The following is a 22,799-nucleotide window of genomic DNA, read 5'->3' as shown; positions in this document are numbered from 1 at the left end:
CTCACAACTCAGGTTGAGCCCTTCTGGCGGCAGCAAAAAAGAAAACAGAGTGATAAATTTAGAAGCTTGATGTACGAATCACTGACCTCTGGTACCTCACCCAGTTTTTGATCAGTGACACCCACTGTATGCCAGGTAGATCCATCTTTTAATATATTTTGCTCTGCTTCCTTATCTTTTTGCCATTTCTATTCAGCTTGGTTTTAAATATACATTTTAAAAAAATAATAAAATGTCACAGCAGTCGCGTCCAATCCAATCAAATGTTTCATATGATCCTTTACAATGCAAAACAGCTTATTGTTCATATATTTCACATTCATGCTTTGATATTCCTGTGTCTCTTGAAAGTGATATGACCCCTCAGAAGGAGCTTAGCGGTCATCATGCACACACATTTTTTAAATGAAACACATCAGTTGATTTCACCATGTGTTTTTCTTTTGACATGCATTTTGGTCAGAAGGACAGAAAATGACATGAGATGTCATACACACATTTTACTGAGTTTTGTCTCACCAGAAACTTTTCAGAGCCGAATTTGTCCACTTCTGAACATGTCGGTGTCACTATTGGCTGGGGTCTTTGTCATTGGCAGATGGCAACACATACAGAGACTGAAGTGTTGAGGAATTGATGGAACTGCTCATTATGGATAGTACATATTTTTTTAACCCCAATCTCTTGCCCTTTAACAAATTTAACCTGCCAAATCTATGAACTGGACCCTTAATAAATGTATAACTCTATGCAACTCGAGATAAAGTAGACAACAATAGAAATAAGTTCAACGTTAATTAACAAAGTTGAATCTGGTCTTACTTTATTGATACTCTTTATATAAGTTATGTAAGTTGCATAACTCTCCACCCTCTCAACATTGACTGTGATATGAATAGGAAGGTATACAGACAAAAGTGAGCTTATCTAGTTTCGTAGCTTTCATCTATTGTTCCATTTTCCAACAAGGCAGTATGTCTTGTGAGTCTTTGTCATGAATTATTATTTTGTGAATCCTGAACTCCAGTGGAATTAAACTGTGCCTAAATACACGTTGGAGAGACTCTGTTTCTCAGCTTGCCAGATAATGCCTTTGGCATTCTCCCAGAGGAGCTAGTTAAATATTTTTTTTATAAAATAAAAACCCTTGTCTTGTATTTATTTGCTGATTAAAACAGTATGTTAAACAGTATGTTAAATTAAATAAAAATAATAGGTTTTGTCGCATGTGCAGAGAATTGTAGTCGACCAGTGTCGTAAAAATCAAAGAGCAACTGTCATTAACTGAGACTCCACTATGGCTTAGGGTGAAGAGCCGGTCAAAAGAATCGAATCTTTTGACCCAACCCCCCTAAATAAGCGCGAGACATTATTAAGTACGGCATGTTAGACAATGCTTTCTTTCAGCCAGAGGAAAGCCCAATGTAATTTTATTTCTTTTTATTCTAAGTGTTACAGGTAATAGATGTAGATAGTCAGCACAGCTCACTCTCTTTCTCTGGCCTGGTCATCGTCATATCAAACTCATTACAGACTAAGATGTACATGCTGGTGGCGTGCTATTTGTCTTGTAGTGTTCTAAAGACAAAAGTTCTGAAACTTATCCCATCAGAAACTAAAAGGTGTTGCTGTAGACGTCCTAATCATATAAGTGGTTCTGCCATGTTTTCTTTCTACGGATATCTTTCTGGTGGATGCCGACAGGCGCACATCTGAAGTACGGATGTGCGCCTGCTGGCTTGAAGATGTCCTTGTCCTGTTGATCTCTTTTTGATGCTAAAGAATCCGTCTGCGCGCTGTACTCTGGAGAATGTTTGCAGCTGCCCGGCAGTGTGGAAAATTCTCTTTTCAGCTCTCAGCATTTACCCTGACAGCAAAAGTTGTCTATAGGCGAGCATTTACCTAGAACGTGTGGGCCGGGGTCTTCTTTTTCAATGGCCCACTACAGGCACGGGGTAGAGTGATGTGTTGGCAATGCAAATAAGTCATGTGATCTTTTGATCTTATTGGCTGAAACCAATAACAAATATAAATATAAATAACCAATAAAGCAAATAAATCCAGTATGTTAATCAACTGCGAGTTTCAACCACACCTGGAAACAGATCAGATTTACTCTGTAAACAAGCTGAATTTGAACACAACGTCTTCAATTTTAAAATATTCAAATTGCTATTTAAAGCATGGCGTTTTTTTTTTTCTTAATGACTTCAACTAGAATATTTAGCAAAAAGAAAGCTGTGATCTTCAGTTCTGCTCTAGCAACTTCTTACTGGTTTTTGTTGCGGTGCATTTCCTATTTTCCCACAACATACTGAGTCCACAGTTTTTCACAACTGCTATATTGAACACTGGTACTGCATTGACAATCACAGTTAAAAATACAAAGTGGGACTCTGCTTCAATGTTTTAATAGTCTTTGGATGCCCAGTTCATATGAGTACAGCAAAGTTGTTTTTGAAAAACTTGGTTGCATGTGAGTGAGAGGCGACAAAAAGAAAATCTCCATTTTGCAAAACATCATTATTTGTGTCAACATTTTAATACAATGACTACTTGGTGTTAGATGGTTATTTCTGAAGATGTACAATTGTTTTCACTCTAGATTGTATTGATTAATAACTTTTAACCCCGTTCCTGTGACATATGATGAGAAAGGGTAGCCAGAAGGTTCATCTCCAATAAGACTAATCTAATTTAAAACCAAGAAAATAGCATCGTAGCTTGAAAGAAAGAAAATGTATTCATGTTGCATCATATTTTCGTAATGATAGTTTCTCAGACTGTGTACAAACACTTCCTATTTTGCTACATATATTTTTGAGTATTTGACTTTATGAAGTCGTTCAGATGTCTGAATGCTGCATGTAAGCTATTGCCTGTCGGTACCGGCTCCACACTATTCCACTTGAAAATATGACACATGTTTATAACTCCATCACAACACAGACATTGAACGTGCAGATTACGACAGAGTAGGAAAATACTAAAAGTTTCTTTTCATTCCTTTTTATGAACAAATGTTAAAAATAAAGCGACTCACACAAAAACAAACAGGTCAACTATATTTAGAGAAGAGGCAATCAACGAGAAAACCTTCCGCTGCTTTCAAAGAGATTCTGACATTTCATTAGTCGGTTGTTTTCAAGAATGTCCTAAACCTACATGTTAAAGTGATGCAGGGTGGCATCCAGTAACGCTGCACGTTGTCTCTTGAATCTTGTATGGAGAGACAAATTCCACTGTGTTCGTTTTTGCTTTTGTCCATTTGCTGGCTGCTACGGGCTCCCTGAAGTGTGCTTCTGTTGTGTTTGCCTGCTTACCTGCTGCTGCCTCGGGGGCCAGATTTTTTGATCCTCCTTAATGACAGCGTGCATGAGGCGAGAGCAGACCGAGCAAGAGATAAAGGCCAGACGCAAACAATCTCCCTGTCTGCTGTCAGATAATGACAAGCATAACGAGGATCCTCTCAGGTTGTCTCTCCCATTATGAGCTGCGCTTCTTTTGAGATTCGAAGCCACACTCGCCGTGCTTGACATTCACATCCATTCATAGGAGAACATAAAAAAAAGCACACATGCCCCTGGCTGGACCCTTAGAAAACAACACAATGCAGACAAACAAGTGGCACAGCTGTAACCACAGAAGCAGTTCCGACGCTGACATGGAATTACAGACACTGTGACCCATTAAGGTCTAATTAAAGCTGGTATGCATGTGAACTTTGCAGTGACACAGATGCCACACTGAGCATTGAGCCAAGGCTTAATTAGTGAGGAGCGTGGATTCAAGGACAGAGTTGTAGCACACCAAACCTTCACACCAAGTTTCATCTGCACTTTCTTTGACACACGAAGCGAACTGTAAACTTTGTGTTGTTTGGTTAGAGGCAGTTTGGCCAAACTGCCTCTAACCTCTTATATAAAGAGTATCAATAAAGTAAGACCAGATTCAACTTTGTTAATTAACGTTGAACTTATTTCTATTGTTGTCTACTTGATCTCGAGTTGCATAGAGTTATACATTTATTAAGGGTCCAGTTCATAGACTTGGCAGGAAGCCTTGGCTTCCTGTATGTAACAAAAAAAAGCAGTTATGAGATTATTTTGTTTTAATTACTCGAAAAATATTTTTTATCTTTTTTTTTTTTTTTTTTTTAGGTGTGTTTAGGCTAGGAGAAAAGAGGAATTCCACTACTTTTACAAACAGCTTAGGTGTTTATAAAACATGTGTATTTTACTGGCCTGATTAAAATTCAGCTGCTTGTTCTAATCTGTTTCATACAGAGGGAAGTGGAAATTGTGTGTGCTGTAAATAAGCCTGTTGGGAGTAGGGTCACAACATCTTTGCCAGCAATAAAATGCCTTAAATATTGCTCTTGTCTCAACTTTTATTGCTCAGTATTTGTAAGTCTGGCCAACATGGACTCATTGGCTTTATTCACTTCCTCCTCTGCCATTGCCAAACTAAAACCACAGGGAGTCTACAACTCTAAAACAGCACAGAAAATTATCATTATTGTTCGCAACTCTTCCTTCTGTTCACTACTTGATGAAATGCATCTTGAGAAATCGAACTCAATGGGACAAATCTCAGACGGATCGCTGAAGGGAGATGAGAATCAAGCGGAAATAAATGGTCTTCTACCTTCAATGACACGAAGATGATTGAAAAGTGGATTTATTTCAGTACTTCGGTTTATTAAGTGAAACACATTGCTGGCATATAGAATACTTTTACAAAAGCCGATGTTTTCAAGCCTTTATTTCTGTAGATTATAATTTTCCACTCACCACTAATAAAACCATTAGGATATATCAGACCAATAAAAAAAAAACGTTTTCTACAGAAACTCAAGCTTGATGAAAAGTACGTTCAATACCTTCTTAAAACAGTTGTTGTTTTCAAAGATGCTTTTCATCTGACACTTTCTAATTTATTGAATATAACGGTATGACGACTGGAACTGAACATTCGAGCAAACAACTGTCCTCTCACCTGTCATCTGTATTTTCTTTCTTGTCTTCAACAGGACCCTACAAATGGCTATTACAGTGTCAACACCTTCAAAGAGCACCACACGCCGACCATGACGGGGAATCAGACCGCCGAGGTGAGGAACTCCACCAACACCGGCACCCTCGGCAAGCAGCGAGTGCCAACAGGCATGTCCTTCACCAACATCTACTCCACGCTGGGGGCAGGCCCCAACCGCCTGTACGACTATGGCCAGCGTTTTGTGCTTGGCATGGGCAGCAGCTCCATCGAGCTCTGCGAGCGGGAGTTCCAGCGTGGCTCGCTCAGCGACTCCAGCTCTTTCATTGACACGCAGTGCGACAGCAGCATCAGCAGCTACAGTAAGCCGGACGGCTATGTGCAGTTTGATAAAGACAGCAAGGCGTCCGCCTCTTCCTCTTCCCACTACTCCCAGTCGTCCTCACAGAACTCGGACCTCACCCGACCCCTCCAGAAGCGGATGCAGACCCACGTCTGACCGCTAGAGAGGGAGGGTGTTTGGATGAGGAGCAACGAGCAGTCAGGATTGTAAAACTGTTAAGGATCCCCTGAAGTATCAGTGTTTGTAAAAAAAAAAAAAAAAAAATTCCTATGGGACGCTCAAACGACGACTGGGCTTGATGGACCTTGTGACCTGCTTAGACATCAAAATGTCCCCAAAAAAAATGAATCAAGAAGCCTTATATTTCCTTCATGCTTAAATCATCAATCCTCCTCTATCCCTTTTTTTTTTGACCCAAAATACAGATGTGCCACTGAGAGCTTATTTGCCAATACAGACACTACAAGTTTGAAATTTAACTTGCAATACTTGGTTTCTGCATTCAGATTGTTAAGGAATCAGAGAGCATGATTTCAAAGGCTTTGTGTGACAATCAGCTCTGCTGGCATGGACCAAATTTGCTTTCTGAAGACTGTGACACAGAGAAAAAGTGAGCATTCAGCGCAGCACTCTGCACAAACTGCCAGACAATGAAACAAAGCCAACGTCCTGCTGCCCTCTTGTAGTTTAAAGCACAACAGTGAATGTGCATGTTATTTTCTGTCTGTTAAATTTATAACTTGCAACACTTCCTCCTTGCCCGTTCACACTGTGTGCGAAGGTTAAGTTGTTGCAGGCGGAGGAGAACTTTAAAACGAACGCCTATTTCCCCCTCTTTTTCTATATCTGAGCTTCGCAAGAAGAAGATCTAAGACCTCAATTGAAATCTCTGAGTCATGCTTCGACGCCGCGATAAAACATCAGTGTCCACACATGACTGTAATTTCTTTTCAAGCATCTAAATGTTTGACTCATTTTCCACATCGCGCAGAAATATACACAAGCGCCTCTTAATGTCTATATCTGTTTTGCCTTGAGGGTCTGTTTGAACTGGGTCATTGCTAACTTACAAAGTGAGATAGGCAAACACTATCAGCTGTCCAGCTTATGCGGAGCTTTGTCCAATATTATGTTTTGATACCAAATCTAGTTCCAAGACACATAAAAGAGGAAAGCTCACAAGCTACAACTTGCATTGCATTTGTCAGTTTGTTTGTTTTTTCTTCTAAATCTAAAGGTCATCAACGACACCGATAAATAAAAAGTAAACATCATGTTCTAGCTACTTGTGTGAATACCCCATTAGTATTGTCAGTATCACTGTTGACACTGGGGCTTAGTGCATCCTGACTGTATACCTACTGGTGATTGTGCTGGTCGAACATGACAAACAGATAGAGATGGTTTTATTTATTTATTTTCAGTTTTTATGTTGTCTATGAAGACGGTGGTGGAAAGCTAATGCCTGTTCACACTGTGACATATATTAGGTTTCGTTCAGTACCCAGTTGCTGATGCTGCACTCAGCCTTTAGCCACTTAAACACTAACTTTTATACCATAATACTTCTTGTAATCATAATTGTTCTTTTTATGGGGCTTTATGGGAAAACCCAGACTATTGACCAGAGTTTTTTTTGTTTTTGTTTTTTTTTTTAAGTACCAAGCCCTGCGAATTCAAGTAGGTGATAAGCCAAAGCTAATGATTCGATCCATTTCTTTCTAACCAGAACCAACAAAGTGATTTTTTTTTGACTGTGTTTTTAAAGCAGATGTAGAAAAAAGACATCATGCACTGTACCTTCCAAAACTGTTTACACCACTTTAGCAGTTATATGTTGTTTTTTTTTACAACTATTGGCTTTAATGTATTTTATTGGGATTTCAGGTGATAGACCATCACATAGTAAAAGTGAATATGAAGCAGAACAAAAAGGATGTATGTATTTTATGCTATCTTCCCATCATTTCTGATCAGCTTCCATCATATTTTTCTGTCGTACTCAGGGCAATATGCAGTGTTTGTTTTCCTTTACACACAAAGTATAAAGGCCACAAAATTAAGCTTTCGTTTCATCTTGGCAGATTCTTCCTCTACATGGCTAGTGGGAAATTGCAAATTGGACTTCTTATTGCCTTTTATGTTTTCACCCTTCCATACAGACCAAATTTGTGGAGTGCAGGACTAATGATAGTCCTGTTGACATACTCCTAACTCCTTCAAAATTACCTCATGCTCACTTCTCTGATTAATGCTGTCATTGCTTGGCTTGTTAGCTGGAAAGCCCTACTCATTCTATTTCTGGACGGTGAAATGGACAATGGTCTTCAAGACTTTCAAAGCTTGTGATATTGCTGTAGAACCTAATACTCCTTGAATACATTCCCCAATTGGACCACTGACAAGTTCGCTGTGTTTCTCGGACTTGATGATGGTGTTTTTCTTTTTTTTTTTTTCACTAACATCTGAGGCCTTCACAGAACAGCTGGATTTATACCGCAACTAAATCACACATAGTTGGAGTATATGTAATAAGTAGGTGACTTCTGATTGGAATTGATTGCACATTATTTTATTTTAAGAATATTTTACAGTTACATACTGATGTGTGCTGGTCTATGATATAGAAGCCCAATGAAATGCAGCAAAGGTAGTTTTTCATAACGCGACAGAAAAGTTCAAGGGGTATGAATATTTTTTTCTTTTGTGAGGCACTGTGTATTGTGTAGTACATCATATATGATACCAACATACAACCCTTCATGTTTTCCTGCATTTCAGAGTTTTACTCTGGTTTTACTTTGGAATTACATTTGCTTTAATTATCTCAATATTTTGAGAGATAAACTCCTGGGATTCCTGGAACGACAAATACTATCATAAAGCTGGAACACTTTGGCTGATTATATTTTCTTTAAAATTACATTTAAAAAATACACCACAGAGCATAGACGGATTTCAGAATGTCCTATCTAATTCAGTGGTTTTTGTTTTACTTAGTTTGCACTGCTGGAGGCAGTTCACTCGGAGGATCCTGTGTGAGCTTGAAACTTCCAGTTCATGAATCACCAAGCTATGTATTTGAACAGAAGCAAGTTGTTGTTGTAAGCACTTTACACATGATCATATTCAAGGTATTTGAATGGGGTTTTTCCACTTGAGAGGCAGAGGTTTGGACTAATTTTACAAATGGATTGGTGCCCATTGTACAGCTTAAGACAAAAAGCTCTGTTTCAATGCTGATAATCCTGCTTGGTACTTAGCAGACTGTATATAAATCTGTAATACTGTCTTTCTCTGTATATATTTATATATATTTTTTTTCTTTTTCCTGGTTTTCATTTCTTTTTCTCAGATTTCTCAACAGCACATTAGCTGCAGAGACAAACAAACATATGGTATCAAAATTATACAGAGAGACAATAATGTTCTCTTTGTTTCCTTTCCAAAAATTTCATGAAGCCTGCCTATTTTTCACAAATTACTCTGACAGCTCGCAGGAGCTGCTTTCTCTTTCCGAAAGATCTCACCAGGAGAACCAACACTCTGAGGGTCTGAGATGATCTTAGCCAGGGACAGCTTTAAAGTGAGAAGCAGTAAGAGGTTATTATTCTGTCAGCCGATGGGAAAGATGCCCAGATGCTTAGCAATGCATTGCATTCAGCACCGTGATGACTGTCAAGAATGTCTGTCATTTCATTTTATTTTATTTTTTTTTTTTGCTATAAAGTTTTCTTAGTTTTTATGAGTGCAAGATAGTTTTTTTTATTAGTAGTAATTAGATTTAACAGGGTTCCTAAACAGAATGAAGAAAATATTGAGTTTATTTTTTTTCCAGGTTTGGACCGGTATGAAACAATGAAACAGACATTATTCCCATCTCCTTTACCTACCTAAATGTTTCCATCCATCCATCCATCCATCTTGCAGGTTCCAAATTAGAAATCTATTCAGTACATCCATAGTGAACATTTACAAAATTTCAAAAATTGGCAAATATTTATGTAAAACCTCAGGAAATTAAAGTCTGAAAAAGTATGACATTTTGACCACAACAATGTATAGGAACGCTAAAACTACGGTAACTGAATTGAACTGCACACTGTATCTTTTTGTTGACACACGTGGCTTTAGTCTATATTACCTGTACATATTATGAATTCTTTTGTAACATTCCTTTACAAAAGTTATCAGAGCCCAGACTTTTAGCAACCTTCAGCTTGTGAACAGGAAAACTTTGCCCATCCTCTATGAACTGCAGCTTCTGTACTGATCCAAGCCCAATACATTTTTCCAGTCCAGCGAATCTCCTGCACTGCAAACAGATAAATATTTGATTGGCCTGCCTTCTGTCTCGTTCACCCCTGAATGATGGGCATAACAGCTACGGCGGGCACAGAAGTACTACAGGATTTGAGTGCCATGTTGGTCCCTGGGAACCGAAGTCCATGTTGGGAAACTTGTGCCCCGTTCACCTGTGGTCAGCTCACCGGCTGGTGCTGCCTGTTTGCCTGGCTGCGAGCGGCAGACAGATGCCAGGGCATAACAGATGATTTCACACAGAGACCCAGAACAATTACAAGAGGTTGCTGCCCTTTTGTGATAAAAACAAGACGCACCTCTTAGAGAGTAGGATGCAGGATAGTCCTTTATTCAGGTATGCTAAGGACAAGTCTCTCAGCCTGAGCTCATTAGCAGGGCAAAGTGTTGACGGCACCACCAGTTTTGCTCAGTCTGAATAAACTAGACACAATGCAAAAAGACACACAGAGCATTCCGGTGGTCAATATCTTGCCATCAATTGCAAACCGAATCCCATCATCTATGCTCTCCCCTTGTGTACGATAGTTGTTAATATCTATGGCAAAGCCCATTAAAGCAGGTGCCATTTGAGACATTGAGCTGATCTTCATAAACCTTTTATAACTTGTAAATGCTTTCTGTCTTTTTCTCTCTGTTTTTCCTTTCCTACCAATCAATACCTTGTTAGTACTGTGACAAAATGCAGGCATAAGACCAAAACTAAAATAGTATCTTCAGTTAATCCTCGAGTTTCTGTTTTAGTCTCCAGACCGCTTCTAAAATTATTTGGGTTTAGATTGAAAACTGAAAGAACAACAGAAAAAAAAAGCATCTGAAAGTCAGTTGTTCCAGTTCTCTGTGATTGGCTGAGTTGTTTTGTTCTCCTGATGACGGCAAGAGGTTTCACTGGCAACATGACCCAAGGTCAGATAAAGGGTTAGTAAATACGGTCATGGTAAAAAGTCAGCAGGACCTCTGTCAGTTCTAAGGTTGTGGCTTGTGACCTGGTTTGAGCCAGGTTCTGAAAGAATTGCCATGTGTTATTTATTAAACAAAAATGAAGACAAAATATGAAGGCGAAAAGCTATGTACCGAAGCTATGTACTTAATACATAAAACCCTGTAATTTAAAGGGGGTGTACTTTCTTTTTACCATGAACATTCCATAGAGCAGTGGAGGCTTCTAATCTTGATGACATGGCTTACCTCCCAGGTTGTCATGGTATTTGGGGGCAGCTTTGCTGATCAAAATTAAACAGTTATGTCCACTGAGCAGCAGATATCTTCTTAAGTTTGCATTGCATGCTCAGTCAATGCTTCAACCAACTGAGGTCTATTTGAAATTTGGTCTATTTGATTAGCTCTTGTTCAGAACTTTTAAATGACTGGACTTTAAAGTGAGGGATGTATGAAAACTTTACTCCAATCTTGAAAACACAGGAAAGACCTGAAGGGGATTGTGAATGGCACAGAAGGACGAACTTGTCCATTCAACCAAGAACCACCGCTGCTTTAGAGGGTCATTTTAAGAATGTTATAAATAGTAACAATGCACATACAGCAACTTGATGACAAGAAGACAAGGTGTAAATTCTTTCGGGTCAACCATTATTTTAGGCAGTGGCTGTCATCTATCTGTAAAGAGAAAAAAAAAACAGTTGTATTTTAACAGTACTGGTCTGTGAATCTATGATGCTTTTGCTCTGTATATTTGGAAAATAAAACTGATGTTTGAGTTTGTGTTTGTTTTCTCTGGTCTCCGTCATTTGGGACCTCACTGGTGGATTTTGGAACACAAATAGATCAGTTTCCCAGAACTGAAACACAACATTTATTGGAATTGAGGATTATAGCCATCAAACTTCCCCAAAAAGAATTTAGTAGGAAGTGATTTAGCCAGCGTTAGAATATAGTTCAGGCTTTTTTTTTTGTTTGTTTTTTTGGTTATGCTTTCCAGGCTAGAGCTATGTACTGTGAAAACTGCTAAATTATACATTGTTTAGGAGAAAATGTGAATCCTTACCAGGCACCACAGAGAAGACAACTAAGTGCATTATAGCTTTATGGCAATACACAACAGAAAGACAAAAACAAAAGATATATACTGCTGGACCCAGTAAAGGCTCCATTGCTTACATTCACTATAAGTGAATGTAAGAACTAAATACAAATGCAAGAAATACATGCCCTCTAGCACTTGACCTGCAGAATTGTGTCACTTTTTTCTTCTACTTTTTCTTTGCTTTTCTTGTGTAGTCACTATCATAACAGCATATTGTGCAGGGTGGCCAAAAGAAAACAACAAAGATTATAAACAGACTCTGAAAGAGTTGTCTTAAAGAAATACAAAAAAAAAAAAAGCATGGTCCAAACATAAGACTTACAAGATGAGTCATCCTTCAATTGAACGTATAGCAGGGCTTTGTGATATGCCCTAAATTATACTTAGATAGGTTGAATATTGTGAAACACAATCCCTATAATGCAGCTAAAGATTTTGCTCAAATTCTGACCTTCATTTCAACTGCAAAAACAAGTTTTGAAGCCGTTTTTTTTTCCATATAGTCGGTGCTGTGTCATGACACATTTCCATGACTTCTCACAGTTGATTGCCACTCGCCAGCAGAGACATTCAAACGAGATATTCAGTGTCACGACACTGAACAAATGTCTATTTAAGAGCTTTAACAACATTTTAAATCTACTTTTGGTAAGTTTGTGTTAATTTTTTTCTATGAAATTGAGGGAATTCTAGACATTAACCTTTGTTTTTAGAATGATGAATGTGCTTACCTGTGAGGTATGGAAATAAAAAAGAAAAAGAAAAATGAGAATTTTCCAAGGGCCCTTCAGTCTCGTTAAAGTTAGGCGCTGCTGAATTTCACACTGGGTTGTCACATGTGTTGTAACATCCTATGGGAATCTTTTAGTTTTACCTGAGTGCTTTTTGATGTTAGCTGTGTTTCAGTTAAGCACACAATTGTGCAAATTGAAATTACAAAAATAAATCTGGTTAAAGGAAGCAAGCCAATTTAGAAAAAACTTCAATTTTTCAATAAAACGTTTTTTGTGCCAGAATGAGAGCCGGGGCAGGGAGGGGTTCAGTCATATTGAGATGTATTTCACAGAGCTGCAATGGTTAACACTTTTTTTGCATCACACAAGTCATGATATCAACAGTCAAGTCATGATTTTGCTGGCAAAATCCACGCAGAAGATGACAGGAAATAGTAGGAGGAAGATTGTTTTTTTTCCCTTCTTTTTTGGAAATGTGCAGCTGGCTCCACTAGAGCTATACACAGCATTGCACATTTCATAAAAAACTGTGTGTCATTCAAATATGTTGCTGCAAAATTGCAAACTACAATTTCTCTAAAGGACTGCTTTCCCATCCACTCCCAACTAGCTTGACACTCCAACGCCTGAGTAAGTCGCCAACGTCTTCTCTGATGGCTGATAGAAGATCAGCACCATGGCTGAATTATGAATATATCTCAGGTAACTGTTTACATTCATTGCTGCCATGCTTTTAATTTATGTATTATTTGAAATAACTTATTCATGTATGATTTTAATTTCTTTTGTTATTTAATGGAAATACCACAATTGTAATACTGTAATTTTTCAACTGCACAAAATCCACTTTATTTTGTTTATTGTTGTGTGTAAAAAAAGAAAAAAGGCAATTGTTCTATTGAGGTATGAAAAGTAATTCATACGTCAATAGAAGGTATGAGTTCTACACAATGACACAATGTGCATTGCCAATGTTAAACATTAATGGCAACATAGGCTATTCTAACAGTCCTCATTGTGCCTTATTGCCAAAAATGTGATTAAATGAAGGCATCATTGTTCTTGTACATTTCTTGTTGCTTTGGACCAGGAAGTAGCATTTAAAATCCTGAACATAAAGTATTGTAATTCCTCCTGTAAACCATCCCATGCCATGTCACCTTCTTGTTGTTGTTTTCCAGAGTTCGAGATTTCTTCAGTTATCAAAGAATTAATTGACATATGTCATATTTCTACTATTGATGAGAGAATCAGTACGAATAAAATTCACATTATCTTCAGAAATTCTAAATTATCCTTGTCGAAACACATCTGAAATGGTTGACCATCTAACTGAACACGAGCACAAAAGCAGCAAAATTTCAAAAAACAACTTTGAAAGACTATTGGAAAGCCTCCAGAGCTGTTGATCAATTGGATGGTAAAAGATTAAAATAATGTGAGGCTCTCTTTGGAAGAAAAACAAAAAGGCAAAAACAAGAATGAATCAAAACTCACAGGATACTATATGATTTGGCAGCACTAAAAATTCAAGATGAATGAAAAGTTTGCACTATTTCTTCCAAACACATTAAAACACATTTTGCATGAAATCGGACTCCCCCAGCCACCTTCTGTGCTTCACCTAGAATACTCTGTAGGAACAACAAAGGCACCTTGATCAGTTTTTCAAAATTTTCCTGTTTGTTTCGAGGTTTTTTGTTTTGTTTTTTCTCCCCCCGCCCCCAACAGCAATTGGTAAAAGCAGAAACATGGGTGTTTATTCACTTCCCCTTTCTGTTGCTTCTTAGGGCAGTCAGCAGATTTCCATTATCACATTTACATGAAGACCTTTAATCCATTGATAGCACCATCCCAGTCTAACGCCTGACTAAATGTACTCACGCAAACACTGTAGCTCTCCTCAAGTGCTGGCTCCAGTCCTACAGAACTGAAACTTAAAAGTGATTTGAATTCCCTCATGCATATAGTCAATACAATGCTAGGGCAATTAGTCTTAGCTGGATTAATCTACTTGCAGTCAGCAGCAGAGAGATGTGGCAGTCTAGTCAGAGTCAGAAACAATTCTCTGATTTGTAAACACAGCATGGCCTCGGAGAGAGAAACTAAGCCAACAACTAAGCACACAAAGAACGGTCTGTGCCAGCATAAGGTAGCCTCAAAGCAAGTGATACAGCCAGTTTAGCCTCAATATTAGGAATCCATTTGCCAGCGACATGATTTCCCTGGAAAAACTTCCAAAAGAAAAATTAAAAAAAGAATGACTGTGTTTTCCAAACATTACACAAATCATGCCATTTGCAATGGATTTAACTAATCACCGAGCTCCAACTCATTACTGAACTGATTCGGCCCAGACATTTGCCTACATTATCACTTTAAACACTCTCTTGGAACTAGTTCCTGGAAGGCACTAATTATTCAATCTCGCCGTCGCTGACAATACAGCGAGCCCGTGGATCTCCCTGTGGCTTTCATCTCCTCTCACAGATCCAAGTTGGAAATAAAAATTGCCACATAAGTTATTGTCTTTCCTTTCCAGTGAGCACCTCCAACCACTTACTCTGTCGTGAACTGCCGTGTTAAATAATTCCATTTAAAAACTAATAAAACAAGAGTAGTGAAAATATAGTGCGAATGGCAGATTAACCGTTGGTGTACCAAGATGTGTTACAAAACATTTTCCAAGGGTTGGCATTCACTAGTGTGAAGGAAAATGTGAAACAGCAGGTGCATGAATGGAATGTCAAAACCATTGCTAAAATCCCTTCAACAAAGAAACATGTTTTTCTTGTCATTATTTTGTTAGGTGTCAGGCGGCATTCACATTCAGAAAATTGTTGTGTTTTCTCTCTGCACACACAGCCTGATTAGATTGTCAGTCAAACGTGTTTATAGGACCAGCAATGTAAACCATATGGTTTAATAGCAAGCAGAAAAGAGGAGTTGACTGACATGTTGAACTAAATTTCCATACTGCTGCTCTCGTGATGTAATTGTCAATGAAATTCTTTCTTTATAGTAATTTGTCTTTTCTAAGGACAGGTGTTCTGACAGAAAACTCACTCAACCAACATGTGTCTTACAGCGTAACATGGGATGTGAAAGAAGACAAGAGAAAGCAGGTTTATAATGCACACCACTAATTGCACGTGTAAGCAAACTACTCAGCTTTTATCCTTGTCTCCAGAAAATATAGTGTTGAGCATAATACGAAACAGAGAGCCTCCAGATACCTTCCTTTCAACATCCTATGCTGCAATTTTTTTTTCTTTTTTAATAATAAGTTGGTTGTTTTGTCACATAACCTCTCTCTCATGATCATGCCTTCTTCTTGAGGTTGAAGATTTGAAGAAACGCAGACGGGGCTGTAGAGTCATCAAGTCGTACTTCTTTCTTCTCCAGATGCTTCTGGCCAACTTTGCATTACTATGTAAATAATGACATTTTAATGCAAGGTTGGCACTTTTAATGGACTTTCAATGCAACGTTTAGAGCAACTTTGCATTAAAAGTGTCATTATTTTCCAAATGACACTTCATAACAACAGTTGTAAACATTCATAATGACTCCTTCATGTTCATGACGGACGTTATGTCATGTTTATGACAGTGTCATGCAAGTCTTATGCACACCCCGTCAAATAAAGTGTTACCTAAAATATTTAAACAAGACGCTTCATCTTAAATCTTTACCTGTTTACATAGCTTGGGTCAAGTATGGTGACTTGTGTTGGTAATGGCTTCAGACAGCCAGTCATCTAGGACTTCAGCTACGATAGTGCAGCTAGGGAGAAGAATTTCATTGGGCAAGATTGAGGACATGATTTGTTACTAGCCAACACCAAATTAGGGGGAAAAAATAGCCCTCCCTAAACCTGATCAGCTATCTGGGGATGTTAACAAAAGGCTGCTCATTTACGTTACTGTGCAATAATCCCACCACTCCCGGCATTGGCTGTCAACAGTTATGACTGGGAAGATGCACAGACAAAAGTGAGCTTTTGTGATTTGCTGTTAAACGCTACTTGCCGTTTTAATTTGTATTTCTTCCACAGCCAAGTGCAGGTAAGAGAGAGACAGTCTCATGATAAACAATAGTGCTTTATAAAATACTAACATCCAAGACAGAGAGTCACAAAAGATACATGAATCATGAAGAAGAGGATTCTGCTGGTATTAAAAGAAAGAAACCAGCTTATGACTTTTACACTGGCAAACCCTTTGAACAGAAGAAGCACATCAGCTATGCCACCTGCTGGGATAAACAGACAAATGCATTTCGAGAAAATCCACAGATTTGTTCTGACACCTTCGTTTGACACAATGTCCACTGCCAATATTAAACATTAATGGTAACATAGGCTATCCTAACAGGACACAAAATAAATCCCACTAAATCAAGAACTAAGGATAAACACTAAAATAAATACGTAAACAAACACAACACACAGAAATGTCTTAGAATCACATTTGGAAGGCTCAAGCAGCAAACAAAACACAAAGACCAATAGATAATGGCATATATCTACAGCAAAATATTGATCAAGAAAACATTGCAGCATGTTTTCTTTATCAATAAAGACATCTTGTAGGCCAGATGTCAGGCCTACAAAAGGTTGCCTGACATCTGGCGATCATGATGAGAATTAAGGCACCCGGGTATCTTATTGGAAGTTGAAGTTAAAGCAGAGGTGAAAGAGTAAAGTTGATTAAAAGTTTTAGCTGTGTTGTCGCTAAAAGAACATTTTGTAATAACATCTCTTTGCCTAAGTGAGTTTATAGAAATTCAAAGGTAACACAAAAATGGTCAAACAGGGACCTGGGAAACACATACAACCTGTCTGACGATCAAGTCCAGTGTGTGTGTGTCCTTGATTTTGTTTTGCCTGCTTACCATGTTGAGTTAAACCTAAGTCTTGTAGTTGGCCTGTCACACTTTTTTTTTTTTTGTCTCTCTGTCTTTAGGGGAATGGTTCTGGTTTTGTGTGCAAGAGGCTCATAATCCAAGCTTCCAGTAATCTTATTGCCAGCTACAGGTAGACAACAAATGGAAATGGTAATTCACTATTCTGTCTTAAAAAAAATAAATGAATTGATTTAACCAAGATTGTGTCAGTCTGTCTGAGATATAACAGAGCGGCTGTCCCTGTTANTGTTTCTTGGACTTGATGATGGTGTTTTGTTTTTTTTCCCACTAACATCTGAGGCCTTCACAGAACAGGTGGATTTATTCTGCAACTAAATCACACATAGTTGGAGTATATGTAATAAGTAGGTGACTTCTGATTGGAATTGATTGCACATTATTTTATTTTAAGAATATTTTACAGTTACATACTGATGTGTGCTGGTCTATGATATAGAAGCCCAATGAAATGCAGGAAAGGTAGTTTTTCATAACACGACAAAAAAGTTCAAGGGGTATGAATATTTTTTTTGTGAGGCACTGTGTATTGTGTAGTACATCATATATGATACCAACATACAACCCTTCATGTTTTCCTGCATTTCAGAGTTTTACTCTGGTTTTACTTTGGAATTACATTTGCTTTAATTATCTCAATATTTTGAGAGATAAACTCCTGGGATTCCTGGAACGACAAATACTATCATAAAGCTGGAACACTTTGGCTGATTATATTTTCTTTAAAATTACATTTAAAAAAAATGCACCACAGAGCATAGACGGATTTCAGAATGTCCTATCTAATTCAGTGGTTTTTGTTTTACTTAGTTTGCACTGCTGGAGGCAGTTCACTTGGAGGATCCTGTGTGAGCTTGAAACTTCCAGTTCATGAATCACCAAGCTCTGTATTTGAACAGAAGCAAGTTGTTGTTGTAAGCACTTTACACATGATCATATTCAAGGTATTTGAATGGGGTTTTTCCACTTGAGAGGCAGAGGTTTGGACTAATTTTACAAATGGATTGGTGCCCATTGTACAGCTTAAGACAAAAAGCTCTGTTTCAATGCTGATAATCCTGCTTGGTACTTAGCAGACTGTATATAAATCTGTAATACTGTCTTTCTCTGTATATATTTATATATATTTTTTTTCTTTTTCCTGGTTTTCATTTCTTTTTCTCAGATTTCTCAACAGCACATTAGCTGCAGAGACAAACAAACATATGGTATCAAAATTATACAGAGAGACAATAATGTTCTCTTTGTTTCCTTTCCAAAAATTTCATGAAGCCTGCCTATTTTTCACAAATTACTCTGACAGCTCGCAGGAGCTGCTTTCTCTTTCCGAAAGATCTCACCAGGAGAACCAACACTCTGAGGCTCTGAGATGATCTTAGCCAGGGACAGCTTTAAAGTGAGAAGCAGTAAGAGGTTATTATTCTGTCAGCCGATGGGAAAGATGCCCAGATGCTTAGCAATGCATTGCATTCAGCACCGTGATGACTGTCAAGAATGTCTGTCATTTCATTTTATTTTATTTTTTTTTTTTGCTATAAAGTTTTCTTAGTTTTTATGAGTGCAAGATAGTTTTTTTTATTAGTAGTAATTAGATTTAACAGGGTTCCTAAACAGAATGAAGAAAATATTGAGTTTTTTTTTTTTTTTTTTTCCAGGCTTGGACCAGTATGAAACAATGAAACTGGCATTATTCCCATCTCCTTTACCTACCTAAATGTTTCCATCCATCCATCCATCCATCTTGCAGGTTCCAAATTAGAAATCTATTCAGTACATCCATAGTGAACATTTACAAAATTTCAAAAATTGGCAAATATTTATGTAAAACCTCAGGAAATTAAAGTCTGAAAAAGTATGACATTTTGACCACAACAATGTATAGGAACGCTAAAACTACGGTAACTGAATTGAACTGCACACTGTATCTTTTTGTTGACACACGTGGCTTTAGTCTATATTACCTGTACATATTATGAATTCTTTTGTAACATTCCTTTACAAAAGTTATCAGAGCCCAGACTTTTAGCAACCTTCAGCTTGTGAACAGGAAAACTTTGCCCATCCTCTATGAACTGCAGCTTCTGTACTGATCCAAGCCCAATACATTTTTCCAGTCCAGCGAATCTCCTGCACTGCAAACAGATAAATATTTGATTGGCCTGCCTTCTGTCTCGTTCACCCCTGAATGATGGGCATAACAGCTACGGCGGGCACAGAAGTACTACAGGATTTGAGTGCCATGTTGGTCCCTGGGAACCGAAGTCCATGTTGGGAAACTTGTGCCCCGTTCACCTGTGGTCAGCTCACCGGCTGGTGCTGCCTGTTTGCCTGGCTGCGAGCGGCAGACAGATGCCAGGGCATAACAGATGATTACACACAGAGACCCAGAACAATTACAAGAGGTTGCTGCCCTTTTGTGATAAAAACAAGACGCACCTCTTAGAGAGTAGGATGCAGGATAGTCCTTTATTCAGGTATGCTAAGGACAAGTCTCTCAGCCTGAGCTCATTAGCAGGGCAAAGTGTTGACGGCACCACCAGTTTTGCTCAGTCTGAATAAACTAGACACAATGCAAAAAGACACACAGAGCATTCCGGTGGTCAATATCTTGCCATCAATTGCAAACCGAATCCCATCATCTATGCTCTCCCCTTGTGTACGATAGTTGTTAATATCTATGGCAAAGCCCATTAAAGCAGGTGCCATTTGAGACATTGAGCTGATCTTCATAAACCTTTTATAACTTGTAAATGCTTTCTGTCTTTTTCTCTCTGTTTTTCCTTTCCTACCAATCAATACCTTGTTAGTACTGTGACAAAATGCAGGCGTAAGACCAAAACTAAAATAGTATCTTCAGTTAATCCTCGAGTTTCTGTTTTAGTCTTCAGACCGCTTCTAAAATTATTTGGGTTTAGATTGAAAACTGAAAGAACAACAGAAAAAAAAAAAAGCATCTGAAAGTCAATTGTTCCAGTTCTCTGTGGTTGGCTGAGTTGTTTTGTTCTCCTGATGACGGCAAGAGGTTTCACTGGCAACATGACCCAAGGTCAGATAAAGGGTTAGTAAATACGGTCATGGTAAAAAGTCAGCAGGACCTCTGTCAGTTCTAAGGTTGTGGCTTGTGACCTGGTTTGAGCCAGGTTCTGAAAGAATTGCCATGTGTTATTTATTAAACAAAAATGAAGACAAAATATGAAGGCGAAAAGCTATGTACCGAAGCTATGTACTTAATACATAAAACCCTGTAATTTAAAGGGGGTGTACTTTCTTTTTACCATGAACATTCCATAGAGCAGTGGAGGCTTCTAATCTTGATGACATGGCTTACCTCCCAGGTTGTCATGGTATTTGGGGGCAGCTTTGCTGATCAAAATTAAACAGTTATGTCCACTGAGCAGCAGATATCTTCTTAAGTTTGCATTGCATGCTCAGTCAATGCTTCAACCAACTGAGGTCTATTTGAAATTTGGTCTATTTGATTAGCTCTTGTTCAGAACTTTTAAATGACTGGACTTTAAAGTGAGGGATGTATGAAAACTTTACTCCAATCTTGAAAACACAGGAAAGACCTGAAGGGGATTGTGAATGGCACAGAAGGACGAACTTGTCCATTCAACCAAGAACCACCGCTGCTTTAGAGGGTCATTTTAAGAATGTTATAAATAGTAACAATGCACATACAGCAACTTGATGACAAGAAGACAAGGTGTAAATTCTTTCGGGTCAACCATTATTTTAGGCAGTGGCTGTCATCTATCTGTAAAGAGAAAAAAAAAACAGTTGTATTTTAACAGTACTGGTCTGTGAATCTATGATGCTTTTGCTCTGTATATTTGGAAAATAAAACTGATGTTTGAGTTTGTGTTTGTTTTCTCTGGTCTCCGTCATTTGGGACCTCACTGGTGGATTTTGGAACACAAATAGATCAGTTTCCCAGAACTGAAACACAACATTTATTGGAATTGAGGATTATAGCCATCAAACTTCCCCAAAAAGAATTTAGTAGGAAGTGATTTAGCCAGCGTTAGAATATAGTTCAGGCTTTTTTTTTTGTTTGTTTTTTTGGTTATGCTTTCCAGGCTAGAGCTATGTACTGTGAAAACTGCTAAATTATACATTGTTTAGGAGAAAATGTGAATCCTTACCAGGCACCACAGAGAAGACAACTAAGTGCATTATAGCTTTATGGCAATACACAACAGAAAGACAAAAACAAAAGATATATACTGCTGGACCCAGTAAAGGCTCCATTGCTTACATTCACTATAAGTGAATGTAAGAACTAAATACAAATGCAAGAAATACATGCCCTCTAGCACTTGACCTGCAGAATTGTGTCACTTTTTTCTTCTACTTTTTCTTTGCTTTTCTTGTGTAGTCACTATCATAACAGCATATTGTGCAGGGTGGCCAAAAGAAAACAACAAAGATTATAAACAGACTCTGAAAGAGTTGTCTTAAAGAAATACAAAAAAAAAAAAAGCATGGTCCAAACATAAGACTTACAAGATGAGTCATCCTTCAATTGAACGTATAGCAGGGCTTTGTGATATGCCCTAAATTATACTTAGATAGGTTGAATATTGTGAAACACAATCCCTATAATGCAGCTAAAGATTTTGCTCAAATTCTGACCTTCATTTCAACTGCAAAAACAAGTTTTGAAGCCGTTTTTTTTTCCATATAGTCGGTGCTGTGTCATGACACATTTCCATGACTTCTCACAGTTGATTGCCACTCGCCAGCAGAGACATTCAAACGAGATATTCAGTGTCACGACACTGAACAAATGTCTATTTAAGAGCTTTAACAACATTTTAAATCTACTTTTGGTAAGTTTGTGTTAATTTTTTTCTATGAAATTGAGGGAATTCTAGACATTAACCTTTGTTTTTAGAATGATGAATGTGCTTACCTGTGAGGTATGGAAATAAAAAAGAAAAAGAAAAATGAGAATTTTCCAAGGGCCCTTCAGTCTCGTTAAAGTTAGGCGCTGCTGAATTTCACACTGGGTTGTCACATGTGTTGTAACATCCTATGGGAATCTTTTAGTTTTACCTGAGTGCTTTTTGATGTTAGCTGTGTTTCAGTTAAGCACACAATTGTGCAAATTGAAATTACAAAAATAAATCTGGTTAAAGGAAGCAAGCCAATTTAGAAAAAACTTCAATTTTTCAATAAAACGTTTTTTGTGCCAGAATGAGAGCCGGGGCAGGGAGGGGTTCAGTCATATTGAGATGTATTTCACAGAGCTGCAATGGTTAACACTTTTTTTGCATCACACAAGTCATGATATCAACAGTCAAGTCATGATTTTGCTGGCAAAATCCACGCAGAAGATGACAGGAAATAGTAGGAGGAAGATTGTTTTTTTTCCCTTCTTTTTTGGAAATGTGCAGCTGGCTCCACTAGAGCTATACACAGCATTGCACATTTC

The 22,799-nt window shown here is 38.0% G+C and overlaps 1 protein-coding gene and 1 long non-coding RNA gene across 17 annotated transcripts in view; one reads left to right on the top strand and one right to left on the bottom strand.

The window, feature by feature from the left end:
• Nucleotides 1-6,974, top strand: part of kirrel3b (kirre like nephrin family adhesion molecule 3b) — a 340,233-nt gene extending 333,259 nt beyond the window's left edge. For all 16 annotated transcript variants that reach the window (XM_016676742.1, XM_016676750.1, XM_016676752.1 and 13 more), the window contains one exon: nucleotides 5,033-6,974. In XM_016676742.1, coding sequence (XP_016532228.1) covers nucleotides 5,033-5,494 — 462 coding nt within the window. In that variant the 3' untranslated portion in view covers nucleotides 5,495-6,974. The remainder of the gene's footprint in view (nucleotides 1-5,032) is intronic.
• LOC107837413 (uncharacterized) lies at nucleotides 6,559-21,243 on the bottom strand. Its single transcript, XR_001663433.1, has 2 exons — nucleotides 18,712-21,243; nucleotides 6,559-8,884 (listed from the first exon to the last, which is right to left on the bottom strand). It is a non-coding gene; the product is annotated as an uncharacterized LOC107837413 (long non-coding RNA).
• Between the last annotated feature and the right edge of the window lie 1,556 nt (nucleotides 21,244-22,799).

The sequence above is a fragment of the Poecilia formosa genome, unplaced genomic scaffold, assembly GCF_000485575.1.
Source record: "Poecilia formosa unplaced genomic scaffold, Poecilia_formosa-5.1.2 Scaffold141, whole genome shotgun sequence".
Taxonomy (NCBI): Eukaryota; Metazoa; Chordata; class Actinopteri; order Cyprinodontiformes; family Poeciliidae; genus Poecilia; species Poecilia formosa.
The sequence above is the reverse complement of the archived record's forward strand: the minus strand, read 5'-3'. Positions and strand labels throughout refer to the sequence as shown.